Below are 22,382 nucleotides of genomic sequence, written 5' to 3' on the forward strand. Positions count from 1 at the left end.
AAAGTGTGTTCCTGTTAGAATAAGGTGACCATAAAATTTTTTTAAAAAGCTATTTTCTATGAAATTTTGGTTCTCTTTTTCATTTGATTCACTCATACCCATGTTAGTTTCTTGAATTTTTATTCATCATCTCAGTTGACTAAAAAATTGAGTTTCAAGCTGTTTAATTTCTAATTTATCAGTCACCAAATTTATGAACTCTTACTGTATTCAAAGAACTATGGTAATTCAAACATTTCTTCCCACTGCCATTTCTTTCTCAGAAATTTTTCAGTGGCTTTTTATTGCTTGTAGAATAATAGCTTTAGAATGGGTGTCAAAGACATTTATAACCTGGCTCTCTTCCTTTCATTGTATCCCTCCCTTCATACCAAGTTTTGTCATATCACACAGTATTTTTTTTAATATACCTTACCTTCCTCTTTTTCAGAGTCACTTACCATACATTTTCAGAAACTTGATATTGTAAATATCTAATTTTTTTGTTCAATCGATATTGTCTGTCTGAAATCTGACTCTCTTAATCTTTCAAAATACTACCCATACTTGTAGGTGCTTTTCAGATGGCATATTTCTTCCTCAAGGTCTTTCACACGTCCTCTAGTTTAGAATTCTGTTTGCATTCCTCTATGATCTGATAACATTTTGTTCATATGTCTGTTATAAATGCATTATTTTATTATAATTGGTTCTTTATATGTTACATTTCTCTTCCTTTACTACATAGTAAACTTCACAGCAGGAGTATATTCATCTAACATCCCACTCCCATCATAGTGTTTTATAAATAGCAAGTTTTCATAAAAGAGGATAATATTCCAAAAAGAAGGAATAGCAAAAGAAAAGATGCAGAAGTGGTCATGGTAATATTTTTAGAAAAATTCAAGAAGTAAAAGAAATAAAAGGTTTCAAAATACTTGACTATTTTTATAAACCAAATTAGTACATAACTGGAAAAACTGCCTGTGATCAAGTTTACAACAAGGGTGGTAGAGGAACCCTGGAGTAGCAGTTGTCATGTGGGAAGAATGCGTGGTTTTCTAAGCTGAATGCATTCTCATACTTGGATTTTTATCACTCATCTAAGGAAAACATCCTAATATTTTATAGTAACCATTCTAAAGTTTTATGCACAACAAATGCTTAGTTTCCTTGTTAACTTACCAAACACTTGGTAATTTGTAATTAATCATGGTAGGATTTCAAACTAGAGAGGATCAAAATTTCTAGTTCTGGCTTTAAGCAGAATTCTCAGATAAGCTATATGGTAGCAGAATTTTATCTCAAATTTAGTAGTTTTTTTTTATTATTAAATGAGAGGTAGATATAATAGATTATTAGAATACTCTAAGTTTTGAGTCTGACATTGACTTTTTTTAAAAATTTAAATTAATAGATCACAGTTGAAAACTTTGGTGCAACAGAAGTCAAAGAGCTGGTTCTAAATGGTGCAGACACAGCTGTTAACAAACAAAATCGGTAAGTGAATTTTAGCAGCAACAGTGGGAATAATAAGATTCAGTAGACATTTTCTTCTGTGTGTAGAAAACGTGTCACAACGCTAAGTTTTTACTCCAATAAAACTTTAATTTTGAGTGGTTAGTGAGGAAATAATCTGCCTTTTCCTCCTGAAATCCCTTGAAGACATTAAACAAAACAAAGAGAAGGGAGAAGTGACAGCAGCAAACATTTTTGGAAGCCAGGAAACAGTAGTAACTAACTTTAGCAAACCAGAGAAAGCTGCAACATGAGATGGAAAAGAGAGCCACGAAGCCAGCTGGATCACTTCACAAAACGAAAGTTTGGGTGCTGAGAACAAAACATACCTTTAGAAAATGTGTGGTGTTTGGGGAAATGCTAGAAACAGAACTCTTGTGAGAAGCAGTTAGAAACTAGTTTCCCATGCTAACATTGGGTTTAAAACAACAACAAAAGAAACTAGTTTCCCTTAGCACACCAGGAAGCTGGCAACTGCCCCTCTCCGGCCTGGGCAGGAAATTGGAAATTTACCTTTTGGAGAAATTGGACTGTGGATTTGAGGACACCTAGAGACTGCCACAGGCAAGGAGCTGAACTGAAAACAGGGAGATTAAGTGCTGAAAGTCTATTGCTGCCTCCTCCTTGGTACCGTATAGTGGTAGATCCTTTTCTGGGGAAACTGCCTAACATTTAAAATGTAAATCCATAGGCCGGGCACAGTGACTCACGCCTGCAATCACAGCAGTTTGGGAGGCTGAGGCGGTCAGATCATGAGGTCACGACAATGATACCATCCTGGCTAACGCAGTGAAACCCCATCTCTACTAAAAATACAAAAAATTAGCTGGCCGTGGTGGCATGTGCCTGTAGGTCCAGCTACTTGGGAGGCTGAGGCAGAAGAACTGCTTGAACCCAGTGAGCTGAGATCGTGCCACTGTGCTCCATTCTGGGCGACAGAGCAAGGCTCCATCTCAAAAAAAAAAAAAAAAAAAAGTTAATCGATAGCCAAAGGTCAACAGACATTTAAAGAAAGACCGAAACAGTCAAAAAGAATGGCAAGAAACCAGGAACCCTGCAGGTTGAAGGACAAAACGTCAGAGGAAACTGAAATCAGTATCCTCAGAATGATGCGTGACATCCAGATGGATAAAATTAAAAATGGAAAAAAAAATTCATTTGAAAGAAATGGAATTAATGAAATCTGTCAAAGAAGATATTTTTAAAAAAATAAATAAAATTCCCAGAAATGAATGACATCCTTTCAAGATTGAAAACATGAGAAGTGGAAAAAAGATCAATACCAAGACAAGATGACAAGATACATGAAATTTCAAAATTTTCAAAGTCAAAGGGATCCTAAAACTGTCCAGAAAACCCACAGACGTAAGAATTAGTAACATCAGACACTGGAATCAAAGAACACTGGAAGCTAGAAGACCAAAATTTTAGGAAAAAATTACTTTTAACTTAGAATTTTGTATCCAAATTATCAAGTGTGTGAGTGTTTAAAAACATTTTCATACATGCACAGTCTCAGAGAATTTACTTCTGAAGCCTTTTTCTCAGGAAATTACTGGAGGATGTGTTCTATCTACCAAAACAAGGAATTAAACCAAGAAGGAGGAAGACACAGGATTAAAAAAGCAACAACAAACTACCACGATTCACGCAAGCAAGGATTCTTTTTGAAGGATCAATAACTGTGTCGATTTAGAAAGCTAACAACCTGGGTTAGATCAAGAGGATGGAGGGCTCGAGTAGAGAAATGCAACTGATAGTATCTAATTTTTGAATGAATCTAGAGGAAATGGATATTTCTTTTGGAGAAGTTGGGGATGAATTAGCAAACTAAGGAAAATAGAAGTTCTTTTTAAGGGAAAAAGGGTAACCATAGAATACAACTTAACTGTGAATAATATAGAAATGTTAACAAATATTGAACCAAAAATTGATATATAAATACAATAGATGTGCAGGGGAGTAGAAAGTGAATGGGACAATTACATTAAAGATAAATCCAAACCACCACATTGAAATTTAAGGAATAACAGTAGAACTGTGTTGTTAGAAGCTTGAATGTAAATATCAGAAGGAATAGCAAAAAGAATTAACAAATAGTTGCCTTTGAATAGTGGGAATTTCTGGCAGAGAAGTGTTGGACAGAGAGTTTCTTTATTCTCTTCTATTTTGTTACAATTCTTTAATAATGGCTGTTGCCAGGGAATTGGTCCAAAGGATTATAATCCTAATTCTGCTACTTAGAAGCTTTATAACTTTAAATAAATTAGTTGATGTCTCAATGCCTTAGTGTCCTTCTCTGTTAAATGGAATGACAAATTGTACCTATTTCATGGGATGATTTTGAGGACTAGATGAGACAATATTTTAAGATACTTAGAATAAGACCTAGCACATGTAGTGCTCAGTAAATGTTGGCTGTTAGGATTGTTACTATTTGATGTTTTAAACTCTTGATATGTCTTACTTTGATAAAAATAAAGCTGTTTTTAAAATGATGGGAAAAACTTTTAGGTCCTAGATATCCTTGTTTTGAAAGAAAATTTGGTTTTGAAAGGCGGTTTACCATTATTCCTATTGCAGAATCATCCTTTATTACTTGGAAGATGAAGATATAAAATAGTGAAATCTTCTAGTACCCATTCTCGTTATTTGTTTGACCAGATAGCATCATAAAATGTTGTGGCTAGCAAAACAAAACAAATTGAATAAGATCGTGGTTCAAATTCAGGGGTTAAAGGGGCTTCCTTTTTTTCTTTACAGTTTCCTTTTGTATCATAAGAGGTAGAAGAGAATCAGAAGTGATTGTGTATGTATTCAGATATACATTTGAAAAGAAACTACACTTGTACTCTTTAATGATTATCCGAAAAGAATGCTTAGTATCCTCTCTCAGGCATTTGTTAAAGTAAATGTTGTTCAGATTCCTTGGAACCCAAGGAAAAGAAGGCTATAGTTTGTCAAATGATCTGAATCCCAAAGCTCTTATTTTTTCGTCACCTATTGTTTGTAACAGATCATTCCTTTTAGGGATGCATGTGACTTGATATATATAAATTCTCAATAACTTGTAAATATTTTAAAATTATTTTCATAGCCATTCACATTATTCTGCCCATTAGGAAATGACATTTTTTCCAATAGGAATAGCCTAAGAATAACTGAATGCCTCATGGATATAGCTGATTTTTATATGGAAAGAATAATAGCTTTTTTCATAATGACTTTGGTTTTGTCCTGTTTGAACCCTACTCATACATTCTCAGTTTCGTATATATGTAGCAGAAATTGTAGGAGCACTTGAAGTTTTAATGACTACATTATGGATTCTTCATAAATGATTTTATAATCTGTACATGTGTGCTTTTTCATTTCTAGACAAGAGTTTGTTGATGCTTATGTGGATTACATATTCAATAAATCAGTGGCTTCCTTATTTGATGCTTTTCATGCGGGCTTTCATAAGGTCTGTGGAGGAAAAGTCCTTCTGCTCTTTCAGCCTAATGAACTACAAGCAATGGTCATTGGAAATACAAATTATGATTGGAAGGAACTGGAAAAGGTAGGGGAAAACTAATCTTTGATATTGTTTAAATGGAAAGGCTCATATGTGGAAGTCTTGCCTTTTTATGTATTATTTTTTGTTTTATACACTTTATTACTACCATTTTACAGGAAAGCACTCTACCCTTCTTGGCCCACAATGAATGGATTTTTGAACTGTGTATGAATTAGACACTACTATAATTGGTGGTATTGATATAGAAAACTCATCTGGCCAGGCACAGTGGCTCTCACCTATAATCCCAGCACTTTGGGGCGCTTAGGCGGGAGGATCACTTGAGGCCAGGAGTTCAACAGCAGCCTGGGGAACATAGCGAGACTTCATCTCTAAAAATAACTTAGACCAGGTGCGGTGGCTTACATCTGTAACCCCAGGACTTTGGGAGGCCAAAGTGGGTGGATCACCTGAGGTCAGGAGTTCAAGACCCACCTGGCCTACATGGTGAAACCCTGTCTCTACTAAAAATACAAAAATTAGCTGGGCATGGTGGCATGTGCCTGTAATCCCAGCTACTCAGGAGGCTGAGGCAGGAGAATCTCTTGAACCTGGGAGGCGGAGGTTGCAGTGAACTGAGATTGTGCCACCGTACTCCAGCCTGGGCAACAGAGCAAGGCTCTGTCTCAAAAAAAAAAAAAAAAGTTAAGTAAATAAAAATAGATAAAAATAATTTTTAAAATTATCCAGATGTGGTAGCAAACACCTGTGGTCCTACCTGTGGGAGGCTGGGGTGGGAGAATCTCTTGATCCCGGGTGGTTGAGGCTGCAGTGAGCCATGATTATACCACTGCGCTCGAGCCTGGATGACAGAGCAGGAGCCTGTCTGTCTCAAGAAAAGAAAAATGTCATCTGTGACACAGCTGGGTAGAAGCCCTAACCAACCCGGGCATGGTGGCTCACACCTGTAATTCCAACACGTTGGGAGACTGAGGCAGGTGGATCACCTGAGATCAGGAGTTCCAGGCCAGCCTTGCCAACGTGTTGAAACCCTGTCTCTACTAAAAATACAAAAATTAGCCGGGTGTAGTAATCCCAGCTACTTGGGAGGCTGAGGCAGGAGAATTGCTTCAACCTGGGAGGCGGAGGTTGCAGTGAGCCAAGATCACGCCACTGCACTCTCCGAAAAAACAAAAAGCCCTAGCCAAAAGTGAATGGGTTTTCGTTCTGCCTCAGTCCTAGGAAAACCATTATGAAATGCAGTTGTGATGCTTAAAAATCTTTGTTTCCTTTTTTTCTGATTAGTCTCAGTGTTACATTTTTTAGCAGAGTAATTATCAAATATTGATTCTGATAAACATTTAATAGAAAGTGCTACCCGGGTGCAGTGGCTCATGCCTGTAATGCCAGCACTTTGGGAGGCCGAGGTGGGCAGATCACGAGGTCAAGAGATCAAGACCATCCTGGCCAACCAACATAGTGAAACCCCATCTCTACTAAATACACAAAAATTTGGGCATAGTCTTGCACGCCTGTAGTCCCAACTACTCGGGAGGCTGAGGCAGGAGAATCGCTTGAACCCAGGAAGCAGAGGTTGCAGTGAGCCAAGATTGTGCCATTGCACCCCAGCCCAGTCAACAGAGCAAGACTCCATCTCAAAAAAAAAGAGAAAGTGCTAAGTTAAGCTAGGCATGGTGTCTCACACCTGTAATCCCAGCAATTTGGGAGGCTGAGGCAGGCAGATCCCTTGAGGCCAGGAGTTGGAGACCAGCCTGGCCAACATGGTGAAACCCCATCTCTACTAAAAATACAAAAATTAGCCAGGTGTGGTGGCGCACTCCTGTAATACCAGCTACTTGGGAGGCTGAGACACAAGAATCACCTGAACCCAGGAGGCAGAGTGACAGAAAGTGCAAGGTTAGATCAGCTTTGAGGAAGATATATACGAAGTTAATCTGCTGATTTTCTATCTTTATAATGTACCATCCTCTGATTTATGCATTTATAATTAGATACTGTATACCTAATAAGATGACTAACATAAAAAAGTAGAGCTAGCACTTACCTACTTTTTATGTCAGTCATCTTAATAGGCGCAAAGCATGAACATTTGTACATTGCCGATGGGGATACAAAATGGTACAGTCACTTTGGAAACAGTGGCGGTTTCTTAAAGTTAAACATACATTTGCTATATGACCTAGCAGTCCTACTCCCAGGTATTGAATTATATTCACACAAAAATCTGTAAACAAAGGGGACAGAGTTTCAGTTTTACTAGATGAAAAGAATTCTGGAGATGGATGGTGGTACAACCTTGTGAATGTAGTTAATGCTACTGAAGTGTACACTTAAAATGGTTAAGATGTAAACTTTATGGTATGTGTGTTTTACCTTAACTTTTAAATACTTTTTTTTTTTTTAATTTGCAAATGAGTAAAAAACTGGAAACAACCTAGATGTCCTTCAGTGGGTGAATGGGTGAACCTACTACAGTGTACCTATTCAGCAGAATAACTACTAAGTGTTAAAAAGAAATGCACAGCTGGGCGTGGTGTCTCACACCTTAAATCCTGGCACTTTGGGAGGCTGAGGTTGGCAGATCTCTTGAGCCCAGGGGTTCGAGACCAGCCTGGACAACATGATGAAACCCCTCTCTACAAAAAATACAAAAATTGGCCCTTTATGGTGGCGTGCACCCATAGTCCCAGCTACTCCGGAGGCTGAGGTGAGAGGATCCCTTGAGCCCAGGAGGTAGAGGCTGCAGTGAGCCCTGACTGTACTCTGACGTAGGCAACAAAGCAAGACCCTGTCTCAAAAAAGAAAAAAAAGCACTGTTGATACATGCAACAACTGGATGAATCTGAGGCTTTATGCTGAGTGAAAGAAGCCAATTTCAAATGGTTGCATACTGTTTGGTTCCATTTATGTGATATTCTTGAAAAGATAAAAAATTATAGTGAACAGAGACTAGGGGTTGAGTGGGAGGGTCTGACTTCAGAGGAGGTAGCACAAGAGACATCTAAGCATAACAGTGATGGGACTGTTCAGTATCCTAATTGTGGCAGTGGTTACACAAATCTGCATATGTGCTTAGAACTTATAGAACTATATACACACCAGTATATAGCCAGTTTTATTGTGTAGTCATTTAAGGAATAAGATTTTAAGAATAATTAGGACTTCTAATTAAACATTATGGAATAAACATGTCTTCTCCCTCCCAAAAATCTCACTAGAATGACAGAAATGGAATAAAAATGGTAATATACACACCAAAAACTAAAAAATAAAAATGCAATGAACAAGAGAAGAAATAGTTTTGGAAGACAGAAAGTAAGGAGATAAATTGATGAGTGACTTAGAGCAGAGGAAAACTGAATTATAAGCCTCCAGAGGGACAGGATTGTCAGGAGGCAACTCTTTTTTGTTGTTGTTGTTTTGAGATGGAGTCTCGCTCTGTCACCCAGGCTGGAGTGCAGTGGTGCGATCTTGGCTCACTGTAACATCCGCCTCCCAAGTTCAAGCGATTCTTCTGCCTCAGCTTCCCAAGTATGGAACTACAGGCATGCCACTATGCCCGGCTGATTTTTTTATTTTTTTAGTAGAGACAGGGTGTCACCATATTGACCAGGCTGGTCTCGAACTCCTGACATCATGGTCCGCCTGGCCTGAGGCAACTCATTGTATATCCTAGAATCTGAAAGGCTCAAGAATTGGTATACCATGTTACCCTTAATAGCAGGGATGAGGGTTGGACTAAGGGCAACAGAATTACTTTAAAGTCATTTTAAAGAATAATTGGACCATTCATGTCCCCCTTTCTACCCAGCAAAAGACAGCTTGGGAGAGAGGCTTTACAATTTGGGAAACCAGGTAAAACTGAGGATGCCACACAGCTGGTAACTGGGTGTAAATCCTTCAGGAAGAAGACTGAAGGTTCCTGTGTGGTAGTAAATTGATCTGCTCAAGAGAAGAAGCCTGTAGATACTAACTTTGAGGGGTCCTCCAGTGGAAATGGACTCCACCTCTAATCACCTTAAAATGAAAATGATACGACAGCTTCTCGTCACCCTTTAGATCCTACACAATTTGTCTCTCCTTGCTTCATCTCCTGTGGTCGTTCCTCTCACTCTGCCTCAGCCTTATTAACCTCCTTGCTGAGCCTAGAACCCTCCAGGCATGTTCCAGTCTTAGGGCGTTTCTGTTTCCTTTTCCATGTGCCTGGAATTCTCTTCCCCTGATAATCCCAAAAGATTCTTGCTCTCGCTTCCTTTACGTGTTTGTACCTTATCAGAGACCTTCCCTGGATAACTGATCTAAAATTGCAAACCCCTCTCCTGCACATGTATCCTGTCTCCCCTCGCTGTTTTATTTTGCTTCTTTGGATCTGACATAATTTTACTTAGGTTGCTCCTCCCCCCGACCACAATGTAAGTACCGTGAGAGCAGAATTTTTGCCTCTTTGTTCGCTGCTGTATTCCCAGCACCTAGGAGAGCACTCAGTAAGTACTTGAAACCTAGCCTGAAGTGATAATTGATGTAAGTGTTCATTCAGTTAAAACAGGACATCTTAAAAAGTATATTGTAGCGGCCGGGCGCGGTGGCTCACGCCTGTAATCCCAGCACTTTGGGAAGCCGAGGCAGGCGGATCACGAGGTCAGAAGATCGAGACTATCCTGGCCAACATAGTGAAACCCCCGTCTCTACTAAAAATATGAAAATTAGCTGGGTGTGGTGGTGCGTACCTGTAATCCCAGCTACTCAGAAGGCTGAGGCAAGAGAATCGCTTGAACCTGGGAGGGAGAGGTTGCAGTGAGCCAAGATTGCACCACTGTACTCCAGCCTGGTGACAGAGCAAGACTCCATCTCAAATATATGTATATATATTATAGTGTATTTATACTTACAACACTTTGATTTCTTCTGTCGTATATCTGATTCATTACAATTTTAGTGATTATGATTTGGAGCTTTAAATGTTCTTTCTTGACCAGGACATGTGTGCACATTTTTACCAAACCATTTAGAGATTTAAAAGGAAAAAAAAAAAAATTTTAGCCATCCTCTTTTCCTTCCCCACTAACATGCTCACAGTTTAATAAATTGAGTGCTAGAATTAAAGCCGTTTTCTTCAAACTTGCTTGCAATTAACAGCAAATATTTTGCAGATCTGAATTATTGAGAGTTCAGTGATTAAGATAAATGATGGCTACAAATAAGGAGAGTCCAAAATTCAAGAGGCCCAGTAGCAAGTATTTATTGAGTCTCTACTGTATGCCTGATAATGTGCAACTGAAACTATGCAAGAGATTGAGGAGGGGGCAGGAAATAAGATAGAGACATGGTCTTTGCCCTAATAAGGGAGCTAGAAATTAAATGCTTTATACACAGTTTTGATGAATACAATGAAAAAGAATTTAGTGAGTGGTACATAAGGAGGAACCTAATCTAGGCTAGATGAATCTGGGAACGCCTCTCACGAGATAGTAAGCTCCGCAAGGCTAAGTGAGGATTCTCTTCACTGAGGTTTTCCCAGGGCCAAAAACATTGACTAAAACTCATATTTGTTGGATGAATCAATGAATGAATTAGATGGCATTTAATCTGAGCCCTAAAAGGGTAAAAATTAGCCTGATGACCAAAGAAGAAAGGATGTGTCTGAGTGGTGTAGGCTGAGGAAACAGTACGTCCAAAGGACCTGATGCATCTGAAGAACTGAAAGTTAAGGCCAATTGTGGCTGGATAAGAACAGTTCACAATATAAACTATTTCCTCTCTGCTTCCTACCACCTTCTCTCTTAGTACTAATTTTTTTTTGGGTCGGGGGCAGCGGGGATGGAATTTCGCTCTTGTTGACCAGGCTGGAGTGCAGTGGCGCAGTCTCGGCTCACTACAACCTCTGCCTCCCGGGTTCAAGCAATTCTCCTGCCTCAGCCTCCCCCACGTAGCTGGGATTACAGGCATGTGCCACCACGCCCAGCTAATTTTTGTATTTTTAGTAGAGATGGGGTTTGACCATGTTGGCCAGGCTGGTCTGGAGCTCCTGACCTCAAGTGATCCACCTGCCTCGGCCTCCCAAAGTGCTGGGATTACAGGCGTGAGCCACCACGCCTGGCCAGTACTAATATTTTTGAAAGGGGAGATATATTACCCCAAAACTTACTGGCTTCAAATTACCTCAAAACTTATTGGCTTCAAAATAACAATGAAACTTTGTTGTTTTATAGTTTCTGTGGGTCAGGAATTCAGGAGTGGCTTCGCTGAGTAGTTTGGGCTCAAGGTTCCCTCATGAAGTTGCAGTCAGAATATTGGCTGGCGCTATAGTCGTCTAAAAGCATGGTTAAGGATAGAGATTCACTTCCAAGGTGGCTTACTCACCTGACTGTTGGCAGGGACCTCAGTATAGTACCATGAGTACTTCTCTTCATATAGGGATGTTTGAATATCCTCATAAAATGACAACTGGTTCCCCCCAGAGTGAGTGATCCAGAAGAAGGGCTGAAGCCATAGAGGTTTTTGTTTGTTTGTTTTGTTTTTGTTTGTTTGAGACAGAGCCTTGCTCTGTCACCCAGGCTGGAGTGCAGTGGTGCGATCTCGACTCACTGCAAGCTCTGCCTCCCGGGTTCACGCCATTGTCCCGCCTCAGCCTCCCCAGCAGCTGGCACAACAGGCGCAGACTACCACGTCTGGCTAACTTTTTTTGTATTTTTAGTAGAGACAGGGTTTCACTGTGTTAGCCAGGATGGTCTCGATCTCCTGACTTTGTGATCCGCCCGCCTCCACCTCCCAAAGTGCTGGGATTACAGGAGTGAGCCACTGTGCCCAGCCATAGAGGTTTTTTTTATGATTTAGTCTCAGAAGTCATACGTTCCTTATATTCACAATGTCCTTATTACACACGGGCATGAATACCAGGAGGCAGTGCTCACTGGTGGCCATCTTGTAAACTACCTCAGAAAATTTTTAGTGTCGCTTAGTACCATATTTTTAAAAGGAGAGATAAATTTTAATGTTTGACTTCTGTTCATGAATACAGAAAAAGGAAATTTTCTGATTATCACAGATAATTCCATGTCAAACTTTTAATGGTCCTACAACATTATTTTAGTAATTCTAGTTTCTCTTTATTTTACTTTTGAAGATGATAGTATGATCCTATCATGTTATTTGAAGTGCTGGGAAAGATTTCTGGTGATTCTTACGTATTTCTTTTTCACCTGGAACTAATAACTTCAAATTGTAAATGTCCAGGAAACAGTGGGCAATCCACTGAATTGCACGAGTTTCAAACTCCTGGACCATGTTAGCTTTATGTGCTAATATATTAGCCAGTGTATCCCTTCATACTAATAAAAGATTATGTTGTTTTTAGAATACAGAATACAAAGGGGAATATTGGGCAGAACATCCTACGATAAAAATTTTTTGGGAGGTATTTCACGAATTACCATTGGAAAAGAAGAAGCAGTTTCTGTGTAAGTATTTCTAATTAGTTGTGTACTTTATGAGTCTGGAATCTAATTATAGTATTATTCCAAAGTCCTGTTTTTAATCTTCAAGTAATTTTTTTGAAAAAGAACTGATCTGCACTCTTCAGTACATGTATTTTCTTATTTCAAAGGCTAAATTCAGTTTGCCTCCAAAATAGCATTGATTCATTCTATGAAGTAAAACAGAAGCTAACTTGGAAATGAAAGCAAACTATAGCTATGTTACAGTTACAATAAACTGGTTACAATAAACTAGGATTGTAGAACTCCTTTTAGATTTCTAAAAAGATCTCTGGAGTAGTCATCCTTTGGCATACACTGGGGGATTGGTTCCAAGACCTCCCTGCCAAGGATACCCAAATCCAATATACGCTCAAGTTTCTTATATAAATTGGCATCGTATTTGCATATAACCTATGCACATCCTTATACTTTCAGTCATCTCTAGATTAGTCATGTGCCACATAATGACTTTTCAGTGAACGAGAGACCACATATATGATAGTGGTCCGTTAAGATTATAATACCTTGGGCCGGGCGCGGTGGCTCACGCCTGTAATCCCTGCACTTTGGGAGGCCGAGGCGGGCGGATCACGAGGTCAGGAGATCGAGACCATCCTGGCTAACAAGGTGAAACCCCGTCTCTACTAAAATACAAAAAATTAGCCGGGCGCGGTGGCGGCGCCTGTAGTCCCAGCTACTCGGGAAGCTGAGGCAGGAGAATGGCGCGAACCCGGGAGGCGGAGCTTGCAGTGAGCCGAGATGGTGCCACTGCACTCCAGCCTGGGGGACAGAGTGAAGACTCCGCCTCAAAAAAAAAAAAAAAAAAAAAAAAAAAGATTATAATACCTTATAATAACCTACTGTACCTTTACTGTGTTTAGATACACAGATACCTACTGTTATGTTACAGTTACCTACAGAAATCAGTACAGTACCATGCTGTACAGGTTTGTAGCCTGGGAGCAGTAGGACTGTATCACGTAACCTAGGTGTGTAGTAGACTGTACTGTCTAGGTTGTGTAAATATATGATGTTTACACAATGAAATCGCCTAATGATGCATTTCCCAGAACATATCCTCCTCATTGACACATGAATATACCTGTATTAATACCTCATACAAAGTAAATGCTATGTAAATAGTTGTTATACTGTATTGTTGAGGGACCAGTGTGAAGAAAAAAAGTTGACATACTCAGTACAGTCACAAGCAGCCATTTTTTGAAAATATTTTCCATTTGCAGTTGGTTGAATCCATGGATACACAATTCACAGATATGGAGGGCCAACTGTATTGCTCTTTTCTCTGTTTGTTCTTCATTTTCTTTTTGCTTCAAGACTAAAACTTTGGCAATTTCTATATAAAATAAAGCTTTTTCAGGCTTTAGTTCCCTCATTTATAACTGATGCCTGAGTATCTTTCTTCTGTTAAAGTCTGTATTCTAATTGAAATTTGGCTTATTTTTAAAGTTGTCAGAATTTATGTGTCCAAATCAGTGACATTTCCTTTGATACTCCTGCTGTTGCCAAGAATGTTTTAGCAATCTCTCCGAGAATCTTGGTCAAATTCTTCTGCATGTCATAAGGATGAGAAATCATTACTCTTTAAGAGTGTTTTGAGCCTGGGCAACATGGCAAAACCTCATCTCTACAAAAATTAGCCCTGGGCTTGGTGACACGCGCCGATGCTCCCAGCTACTCCAGAAGCCGAGGTGAGAGGATTGCTCGAGCCCAGGCGGTCGAGGCTGCACTCCAGCCTAGGCAACTGAGCAAGGCTCGTCTCAAAAAAAAAAAAAAAGAATGATTTGAATTTTGGCTGCCCATTATAAATTTCTGATTTAAAAAAAAAAAAAAAGCAAAAAACAGAAATGAAGCAAATAGAAAAAGAAATCATAATCAAAACTGCATTTTTATTTGGTTTGTCAACTAGTTCTAAATGGCTTTTTCCAAAAAAGGGCTCTCAAAATGTTTTGGCAATGACAATAGTTACTTATCAAACATGTATTAAGCACTTCCTTTGTGCCAGTATTAAGATTATACTTTCAAAGAAAAAATATTGTGAATGAGCAATTAGAATGTGTCTCAAAAAACTTGTCTTCCACAAATTAGGGAGTAAGTTAACACATTAGAGCAGATGTTAATGTGAAGCTCTGCTGTAGTGACTGTACAAAATATGACTTGCTACTTTTTGTTTTGAAGTGGTTGACTGAATGGTTTCTTTCTTGGCAGTATTTTTGACAGGTAGTGATCGCATTCCTATTCTTGGTATGAAGAGTCTGAAACTAGTCATCCAGTCAACAGGAGGTGGTGAGGAATATCTCCCAGTTTCCCATACTTGTTTTAATCTTCTGGATCTTCCAAAATATACAGATAAAGAAACTCTACGCTCTAAACTGATCCAAGCTATTGATCACAATGAAGGCTTCAGTTTAATATAACTTTGGAGTTCAACTATTCAGTTTACTGCAAAAGCATTAAACTATTTGTGTTTTTCTTGTGGTGATGAATTCAGCAAGGTGACAGAGGCACTATTATAATTCTTACTTGCAGAATGTTCAATCTACGAGTGTTCATGGAAGTCAAAACATTAAAGGAAAATGAACAAACTGTTAATATTATTGTACAGAACCATGGATTTTTTTGACCATCTTCAAATAAACATAACAAGTATTGTGAATACATTAAAGTTCTACTAACATGAGTTTTAAGAGTTTGCATATTTCAGAAATGATCTGGTGTGAGTGCATGGAAATATTGCTTAATTTTTCTTCAATCATTGAGTGAAAAACCTTTAACTTTGGCCTGCAATAGTCATTTCATTATTTTTTCATTTTGTAAATAATGTTAAGTTTTGTAATAAAATAGTTATGTTCTGATACCAGTACAGTTTCTATGGTTGTAATTGAACTTGAGCAGACTTTTAGAGGTTAAAAATTATGATTTAAATCTTACTCTGAAACTGTATAAAAAGAAAAAAAAGGTAGCATGGTGGAAACACGATCTTTTTTTTGCTAGAATGTCTTTGTGCAAACCTAAATCACAAATAGGGAATATACTACATAACCTGCAGTTCTTTTCTCTTTTGTGAATCCTGACATGACATGCTGATAGATGGGGGATTGTTGATCAGAGAGCTTATTAATATTTAGTACTGGAAGAACTCTGTCTCCACAGTTGCCAGTAATAGAAAGAAACATTGGCTACTATGAGCACCAATCACTGGGTTATAGCTTTCAAAAGTATTGATGCTGCAGGGCTTTAGAGCTATTTCCTTGAATTTAAGAAACAAATCTTAACGGTTTTATGGTGCTGATGCTTAGTTATCTCATGCCATTAAATTGTAAAAGTGAGTTGATGCAATACCTGTGACTTTCTGCTAGAATGCAAATATTTATTTTTTAAATTTATTTTAAAATGCCGTGAAAACTGTTTAATAAAGATTTATTGTTTTAATATTTAAACTTTCAGTGGTTCTCATATAAGAGTCAAAATTTTTCAAAAAGAGGGATGGCTCAGGGAAGGTCTCTTGAATTTCAGATTGCTTTCTATTCCCATACGAATTTATAGAGGTCCGCAGTCTCTTAACCTGTAATTCTAAAATCTAAAAAAACTGAAAATATTGTCATCTCTCACTTTGCAGAAAAACCTGATCTGAATTGTGGAAGCTATTTATGGTATTCACTAAATAAGACTATGACCCCTGTTGGGTGCTTTAAAAAAATTCTTTAAAATTTGTAATTCCAAAATGCAAATAAGCCCAAGGGGTTGGATGAGGGGTTGTGGACTTGTACTTTTCAGTAGGTCAACTTAAGAAACTATTGGCGAACCATAGAACTCTTCCATAGATAGAAGCACTAAAACAGTGTTCTCACCTAAGGTACTTTTCCTCAAAGTAGTGGCATTCTTCCCCATGAGAATGTCTCCACGTACCTGATATTATACCATATTCCCTGTTTGTCCACTCCTTGAGGTAGTAATTATTTGAATCAAAAACATGTCAGATGCTGTTTCTCAATAGTAGTAACCTTTGTATATTATGAAGCCAATCTGTGAAATAGCAGGCACTTTGGATTAATAGTTCCATGAACAAATACTGTAACAAGAGAATAGCATCTCATCCGGGAGCACATTGTACAAAGCTTAATTTGGGGACACTTCCTCCCTGTTACTCTAGACTATGATACAGTGTATTAACTAACAGCAAGGAGATTCATGGTGGAAAGTTAAAATACCATTGAAGATTTCTGAAATTGCCATTTACTTTTAAAAAACAAGAAAAGTCCCGAGCTTTGTAGATAAGAGCAGCAAAGCTGCAGATCATTTGCTAAATTGTAGGGACTTTGATTATTGAGTTGGCTAAATACTGAAGTATTTGGCCTCCACACATCTATTTGTAAGGTACAAATATATAGTGTGTTTGTAGCTCTCCTGTCTTAAGTCATTCAAGCTAGTAGCCATTGTTCAGGATGATTAATAAGACAGCAGAACTAAGACATTCCTTTCAATTAAAAGGAAATAAAAACCGGAATGCAGGCTGGGCGTGGTGGCTCACACCTGTAATCCCAGCACTTGGAAGACTTGAGGCGGGCAGATGGCTTGAGTCTAGGAGTTTGAGACCAGCCTGGCCAACACGGTGAAACCCCGTCTCTACTAAAAATACAAAAAATTAGCCAGGCATGGTGGCGGGATTTCACCATGTTGGCCGGGCTGGTCTCAAACTCCTGACCTCAGGTGATCCGCCCACCTAGGCCTCCCAGAGTGCTGGGATTTCAGGTGTGAGCCACAGCACCTGACCAAGTTACACATACATTTTAAGGGGGACACTGCTGGCCTCTTCAAGAGTACTTTCTCCCTCAAAATAAGTAGGTTCTCAGGTCAGCCTCAAAAAGTTGATACCAAATGTCTGTAGTCTTTGGACTTAAAAGACCTGGCATCCAAGAACAGATTTTCAGTTAACCCAGCCTTTGTATCACATGGATTTTCACTATCCACCACTTCCTGTTCTCTCTCGAATCCCAAACTTCTGGTCCTTTATTATAGGACATTGTCACATCCTTCTTAGGCCCTGCCCTGCCTTTTCCCCACGTTTTACTTGCTCAGGCCTCTAGCCTAAAATGGTTGAAACAGTTCTGAAATGCTTGGTGGTGATGCATCGCCTGCTACGATCAGCACCATCAGTGTTTGCAAGTACTGGTCTGGTGAGACTAATGTAATAAACTGAATGAAGAAATGTAGTATGAGAAAGAAAGCATCTAATACTATAGCATTCGAAGCTGTACAAATTCTGCAAGATTTAAAAATTATATACCTTAAACAATGTAAGTTAACAGAAAAAAGTCAAATGACAGTTTTAATAGACTTTAAAACAGTGTACAAGTAAAAAAACACTGGTTTTGTATTTCAAAAGTTGAAGGAAGATATCCAGTCATTAAACAGTCTACAAAACATATGCCAGTAGATTACATAAAAGACTATGTACAATATAAAAAGAGCTGAAAACAGTCTTCACTGTAAAAATAATTTAAAACAAACTTTTCAATTTAAAATATTATCTATAGCACAAACACATCATGCAAATGGAAAACTAAATATACTGCATTCTTTAGTGTAGCCAAATAAATTCAGATTCAGACATCTTTTAAGTAGGGAAATGGCCATTCAAATACGATTTTTTTTCTCTGGCAGTAATGGTCCTAGCTGGGTATTTTATGCATAAAGAACAGCTATATTTCAAACCCTTTTTATTGTAATAAATACTAAAGCAACAGAGGAATACTTTATTAATTTGGGAGTAATGTTCAAAAATGGTCTGAAAAATAAATGCTTACGGTGCAATTTCATAAAGTATGAACTTCTTGAAAGACTAGAAGCTTTTGCAGCTGAGAAAGTTGATCTCTAGTTTTAAGGCAGGCTAAGCTTTTAAATAAAGATAAATTATAAGAACTAGTTTCATTCATTAACTATTCTGCTATTACAAGTTACATCATGTTCATCTCCATAATACTAGGCTAGCAGTTTGGTATTTAACACCAAATCCTCCCAATGGAAGGAGACATGTACTTTCTGGCTGAGTTATAATTAACATCTTATTACTTTGGAACTGTAATCAGGGGCCTGTTGCTCTCCTCATTAATGGAAAACAGCAGTCCAAAATATTACACTCTCCCCAGTAGAAGTACCATTATTATAGATTCGGAAAGGCTTTGCATATTCACATTTTGGCAGTTTAATACTTGTGGAAAAGATCAATGCAAGCTCTACCACAGTGATAGGTATTTAAACAACAATGGCAAATATTTCAAAACTAAGGGGATCCAGGCAGGCACTATTGTTTCTAAAGCAACTGAAACATTTCCAAAGCATTTATTTGTTTTTCAGGTTAGTTTTATGAGCCAATATAGACATTACTACATGTCCACAGGAAGTACAAAAGCCATCTTCATTTAAACATAAATACAATAATCCTGAAATTCTTAGCACCAAGTATTACTTTTAAAAGTAAAGACAACTGAGTGCCCTCCCACCTATTGTCGACTTCCTTCTACTCATATTGCATGTCATTTGAGATTTTTAAAAGTTAGCTGCCACAAGTTTTGGAAAATGCCAGTGTTTAAAAATAAGTAATTGTGTTAAAGAATCAAAAGTTTAGAGTTAACAGATTTTGAGTACTTCAAACCATTCAATGCTACAAAGAAAAGTGAAAATACCATTCTTTGGTCTAGATAAGCTGTTCCCTTTACATTAATTTAACATTCCGATGGCTTTTTGAAAACTTTAAAAATGTTGAAACTCACTAGACAAAAACAAAAATTATATATACATATGAATTTATCATACAAATGAATCTTTAAAAGAAAGTTAGTCTTGACCAACAGCTGATTAAAGATACTTAGTACCTTTTTTTTAAAAAAAAAAGTTAGTGTTGAATTTGTACAAGTACAGAAATAATGAAGTTAAAAATTATCCATGAAAAACAATCTATTTTACCAATCTATAAATATTACCTTTCTGGTTTCCTTGCTCTATAGAGTTCACAAGTAAACATTCATTTTGACATGCTAAAGTTCCTAATGCTGGTGGAACAATTCCGGTACCTGCACAATTATTACACTATGATTTGTTTGATGGATAGTTCATGTCTGTTACTTCCTGTTTCATAGATATAGCTTCATTAATTGCCTCTTGATCATCTCCATCAGTCCCAAATCCAGCTCCTCCAGCTGTCTCTGGAATATCAGGCTCATCTTCTAAGCCATTGTAGAATTCTTCAATTTCACTTTCATCCTCCATGGGTTCTTCTAAACTTGGACTCTGGCATGTCCCACTATCACTGTTACTGCCACAAGAACTAGAGGATAAGACGTCATCTTCAGAGTCTGAATATACCTCAGCGCCATGGAAAATGTAACGATTTGGTGGCAAAAACAGATACTGATTACCTGAAATATAATGATGAAAACGTTACTTTCAGTTTTCTAAGTCTGAGCAGTCTGGAATGAAGTGTGGGTACCAGCTCTGCCTTTTATAAGTGTCCTTATGAAAGACTACCATTAGTGTTTAAAAACAACTGAGAGGCCATGATGTGCCTGCAGTTCCAGCTACTCAGGAGGATGAGGCGGGTGGACTGCTTGAGCCCAGGAGTTCAAGGGCCAGCCTAGGCAACACAGTGATGGCCTGTCTCTTAAAAATTAATTAAATACAAGCAATACACTTAGTCCTGGGTTCAAATCTTAGTTCTGCCATTTATTATATCTTTGTAAATTTGTAAGTGTACCTCTGTGCCTCAATTTCATCTAGAGAATGAAATAAATTTTCACAACCCTATGAAGGAGGGAAGTGTGAAAAATGTAGAGAACCATATTCAATAAAGGTTATTTCACCAATTATTTTAAAAAGATTTGATGAAAATGAAGTATCCAGCCTAGCCTACATTAGATACCCAATTTGTGTTCATTAAGCAACTTCTCTAAAGCACACAGGCTTTTAAAGCATCTTCATTAACTATTTTCATTTAACTTTTTTCTGATTATAAACCTAAAATATTGTCAATAATGTAATCACCACAAATTCATAGTGTAGTCTGTAGACACTGAATCTACAGTATCACCTGTGAATCTAAATTTAGATTCACTCGAGAAGATCTCAGGCCCCGTGAGCCACCTACTGATTCAGAATGTGTGTGTATATACACATACAGTCTAAGATGCTTTTGAAGTCCTAGAAGATGTAATCTGAATCCATGAATACCAATAAAGTTCTTTCTAGAGCACACCAAATCAAACCTAGCTTGGCCATTTGGGGTTTAAGTGAAAGAGTAGGATCCCTAAAAACTGATGGAAAAGTTTTCTACCCTTGAATTCACAGTATGTCCCTAACTTAACATCTCTTTTCACACATAATAAATGTAATATTTATTGTACCGTATCCCAGACTAATTCACAAAAGCCTGGTTACCACACTGGTAGGTGGCAAACCTAAAGTTCCCTCCAAAGTGGCTCTCAAACTTTTTTATACTGCATCATGACCCAGTTCTCACCCTGACTACAACCTGTGTGACAATTCTGACCTGAATCCCTGAAATTTATTTCACAGTCCACTACAAATCACTGTGAAAACCACTTATTTCCCTCTATTACAACAGATACATAGTACTCATCAGTTTCCTAAGACACCACAGGCAGGGCACAGTGGCTCACACCTGTAATCCCTACACTTTGGGAGGCCAAGGCAGGCAGACTGCTTGAGCCCAGGAGTTCACACCTGTAATCCCTACACTTTGGGAGGCCAAGGCAGGCAGACTGCTTGAGCCCAGGAGTTCAAGATCAGTCTGGGCCATGTGGCAAGAACTTGTCTCTACAAAAACTTAAAAAAAAAAAAAAAAAAATTAGCATGAGGGCACACGCCTGTGGTCTCAGCTACAGCTACTCAGGAGGCTGAGGCAGGAGAATCGCTGGAACCTGGGAGGCGGAGGTTGCCGTGAGCCGAGATCACGCCATTGTACTTCAGCCTGGACAGCAAAAGCAAAACTCCGTCTCAAAAAATAAATTTAAAAAAATGTAAAAAAATAAAAATGACTGCTCCAGGTTAACTCTGTTTCCTGGGAAAAGAGATTTATGCAAAAATGACATTCAAGAAAAGTTCCCAGTGCAAGTCTTAGTGCACAGGTAGACTTTGTATATGATAGAGACGACTGTATATTACCTAAGTCAGTAGCAATTCTTCTACTTTCTGACTTCTGCCACGATTTGCAAACATAAGCATCCTTCTATGCTTTTTCTAGTTTCCCCTGGGAACACGTCTGCTCTTTTTAAATCCCTACCTATTGTTAAATATTTTGCTCCTTAGAAAGCCTTGTATAATCTAATCTCCAAGTACAATCTACCTTTTGGGGCTGGGCATGGTGGCTCACGCCTGTAATTCCAGCACTTCTGGAGGCCGAGGCGGGTGGATCACAAGGTCAGGAGATTGAGACTAGACTTACCAACATGGCAAAACCCTGTCTCTACTAAAAATACAAAAATCACCCGGGCATGGTGGCGCACGCCTGTAATCTCAGCTACTCAGGAGGCTGAGGCAGAAGAATCACTTGAACCTGGGAGGTGGAGGCTGCAGTGAACTGACATTGTGCCACTGCACTCCATCCAGCCTGGGCAAGAGTGAGACTCCATCACAAAAAAAAAAAAAAAACAAGGCCGGGCGCGGTGGCTCAAGCCTGTAATCCCAGCACTTTGGGAGGCCGAGACGGGCGGATCACGAGGTCAGGAGATCGAGACCATCCTGGCTAACACAGTGAAACCCCGTCTCTACTAAAAATACAAAAACTTAGCCGGGCGAGGTGGCGGGCGCCTGTAGTCCCAGCTACTCGGGAGGCTGAGGCAGGAGAATGGCGT

General features: G+C 38.6%; 2 protein-coding genes across 9 annotated transcripts in view; one reads left to right on the forward strand and one right to left on the reverse strand.

Annotated features, from left to right (window-relative positions):
* The window catches only part of HERC4 (HECT and RLD domain containing E3 ubiquitin protein ligase 4), a 151,664-nt gene extending 135,705 nt beyond the window's left edge, over window positions 1-15,959 (forward strand). For 4 of the 5 annotated variants that reach the window (XM_025396583.1, XM_025396585.1, XM_025396584.1 and 1 more), the window contains 4 exons: window positions 1,397-1,479; window positions 4,876-5,059; window positions 12,372-12,474; window positions 14,722-15,959. In XM_025396583.1, coding sequence (XP_025252368.1) covers window positions 1,397-1,479; window positions 4,876-5,059; window positions 12,372-12,474; window positions 14,722-14,930 — 579 coding nt within the window. In that variant the 3' untranslated portion in view covers window positions 14,931-15,959. The remainder of the gene's footprint in view (window positions 1-1,396; window positions 1,480-4,875; window positions 5,060-12,371; window positions 12,475-14,721) is intronic. The other variant, XM_025396582.1, reaches the window with a different exon arrangement.
* Window positions 15,960-17,811: 1,852 nt separating this feature from the next.
* Window positions 17,812-22,382, reverse strand: part of SIRT1 (sirtuin 1) — a 35,595-nt gene continuing 31,024 nt past the window's right edge. For all 4 annotated transcript variants that reach the window (XM_025397868.1, XM_025397870.1, XM_025397869.1 and 1 more), the window contains one exon: window positions 17,812-19,931. In XM_025397868.1, the coding sequence (XP_025253653.1) occupies window positions 19,603-19,931 (329 nt within the window). In that variant the 3' untranslated portion in view covers window positions 17,812-19,602. The remainder of the gene's footprint in view (window positions 19,932-22,382) is intronic.

The sequence above is a fragment of the Theropithecus gelada genome, chromosome 9 (assembly GCF_003255815.1).
Source record: "Theropithecus gelada isolate Dixy chromosome 9, Tgel_1.0, whole genome shotgun sequence".
Classification (NCBI taxonomy): Eukaryota; Metazoa; Chordata; class Mammalia; order Primates; family Cercopithecidae; genus Theropithecus; species Theropithecus gelada.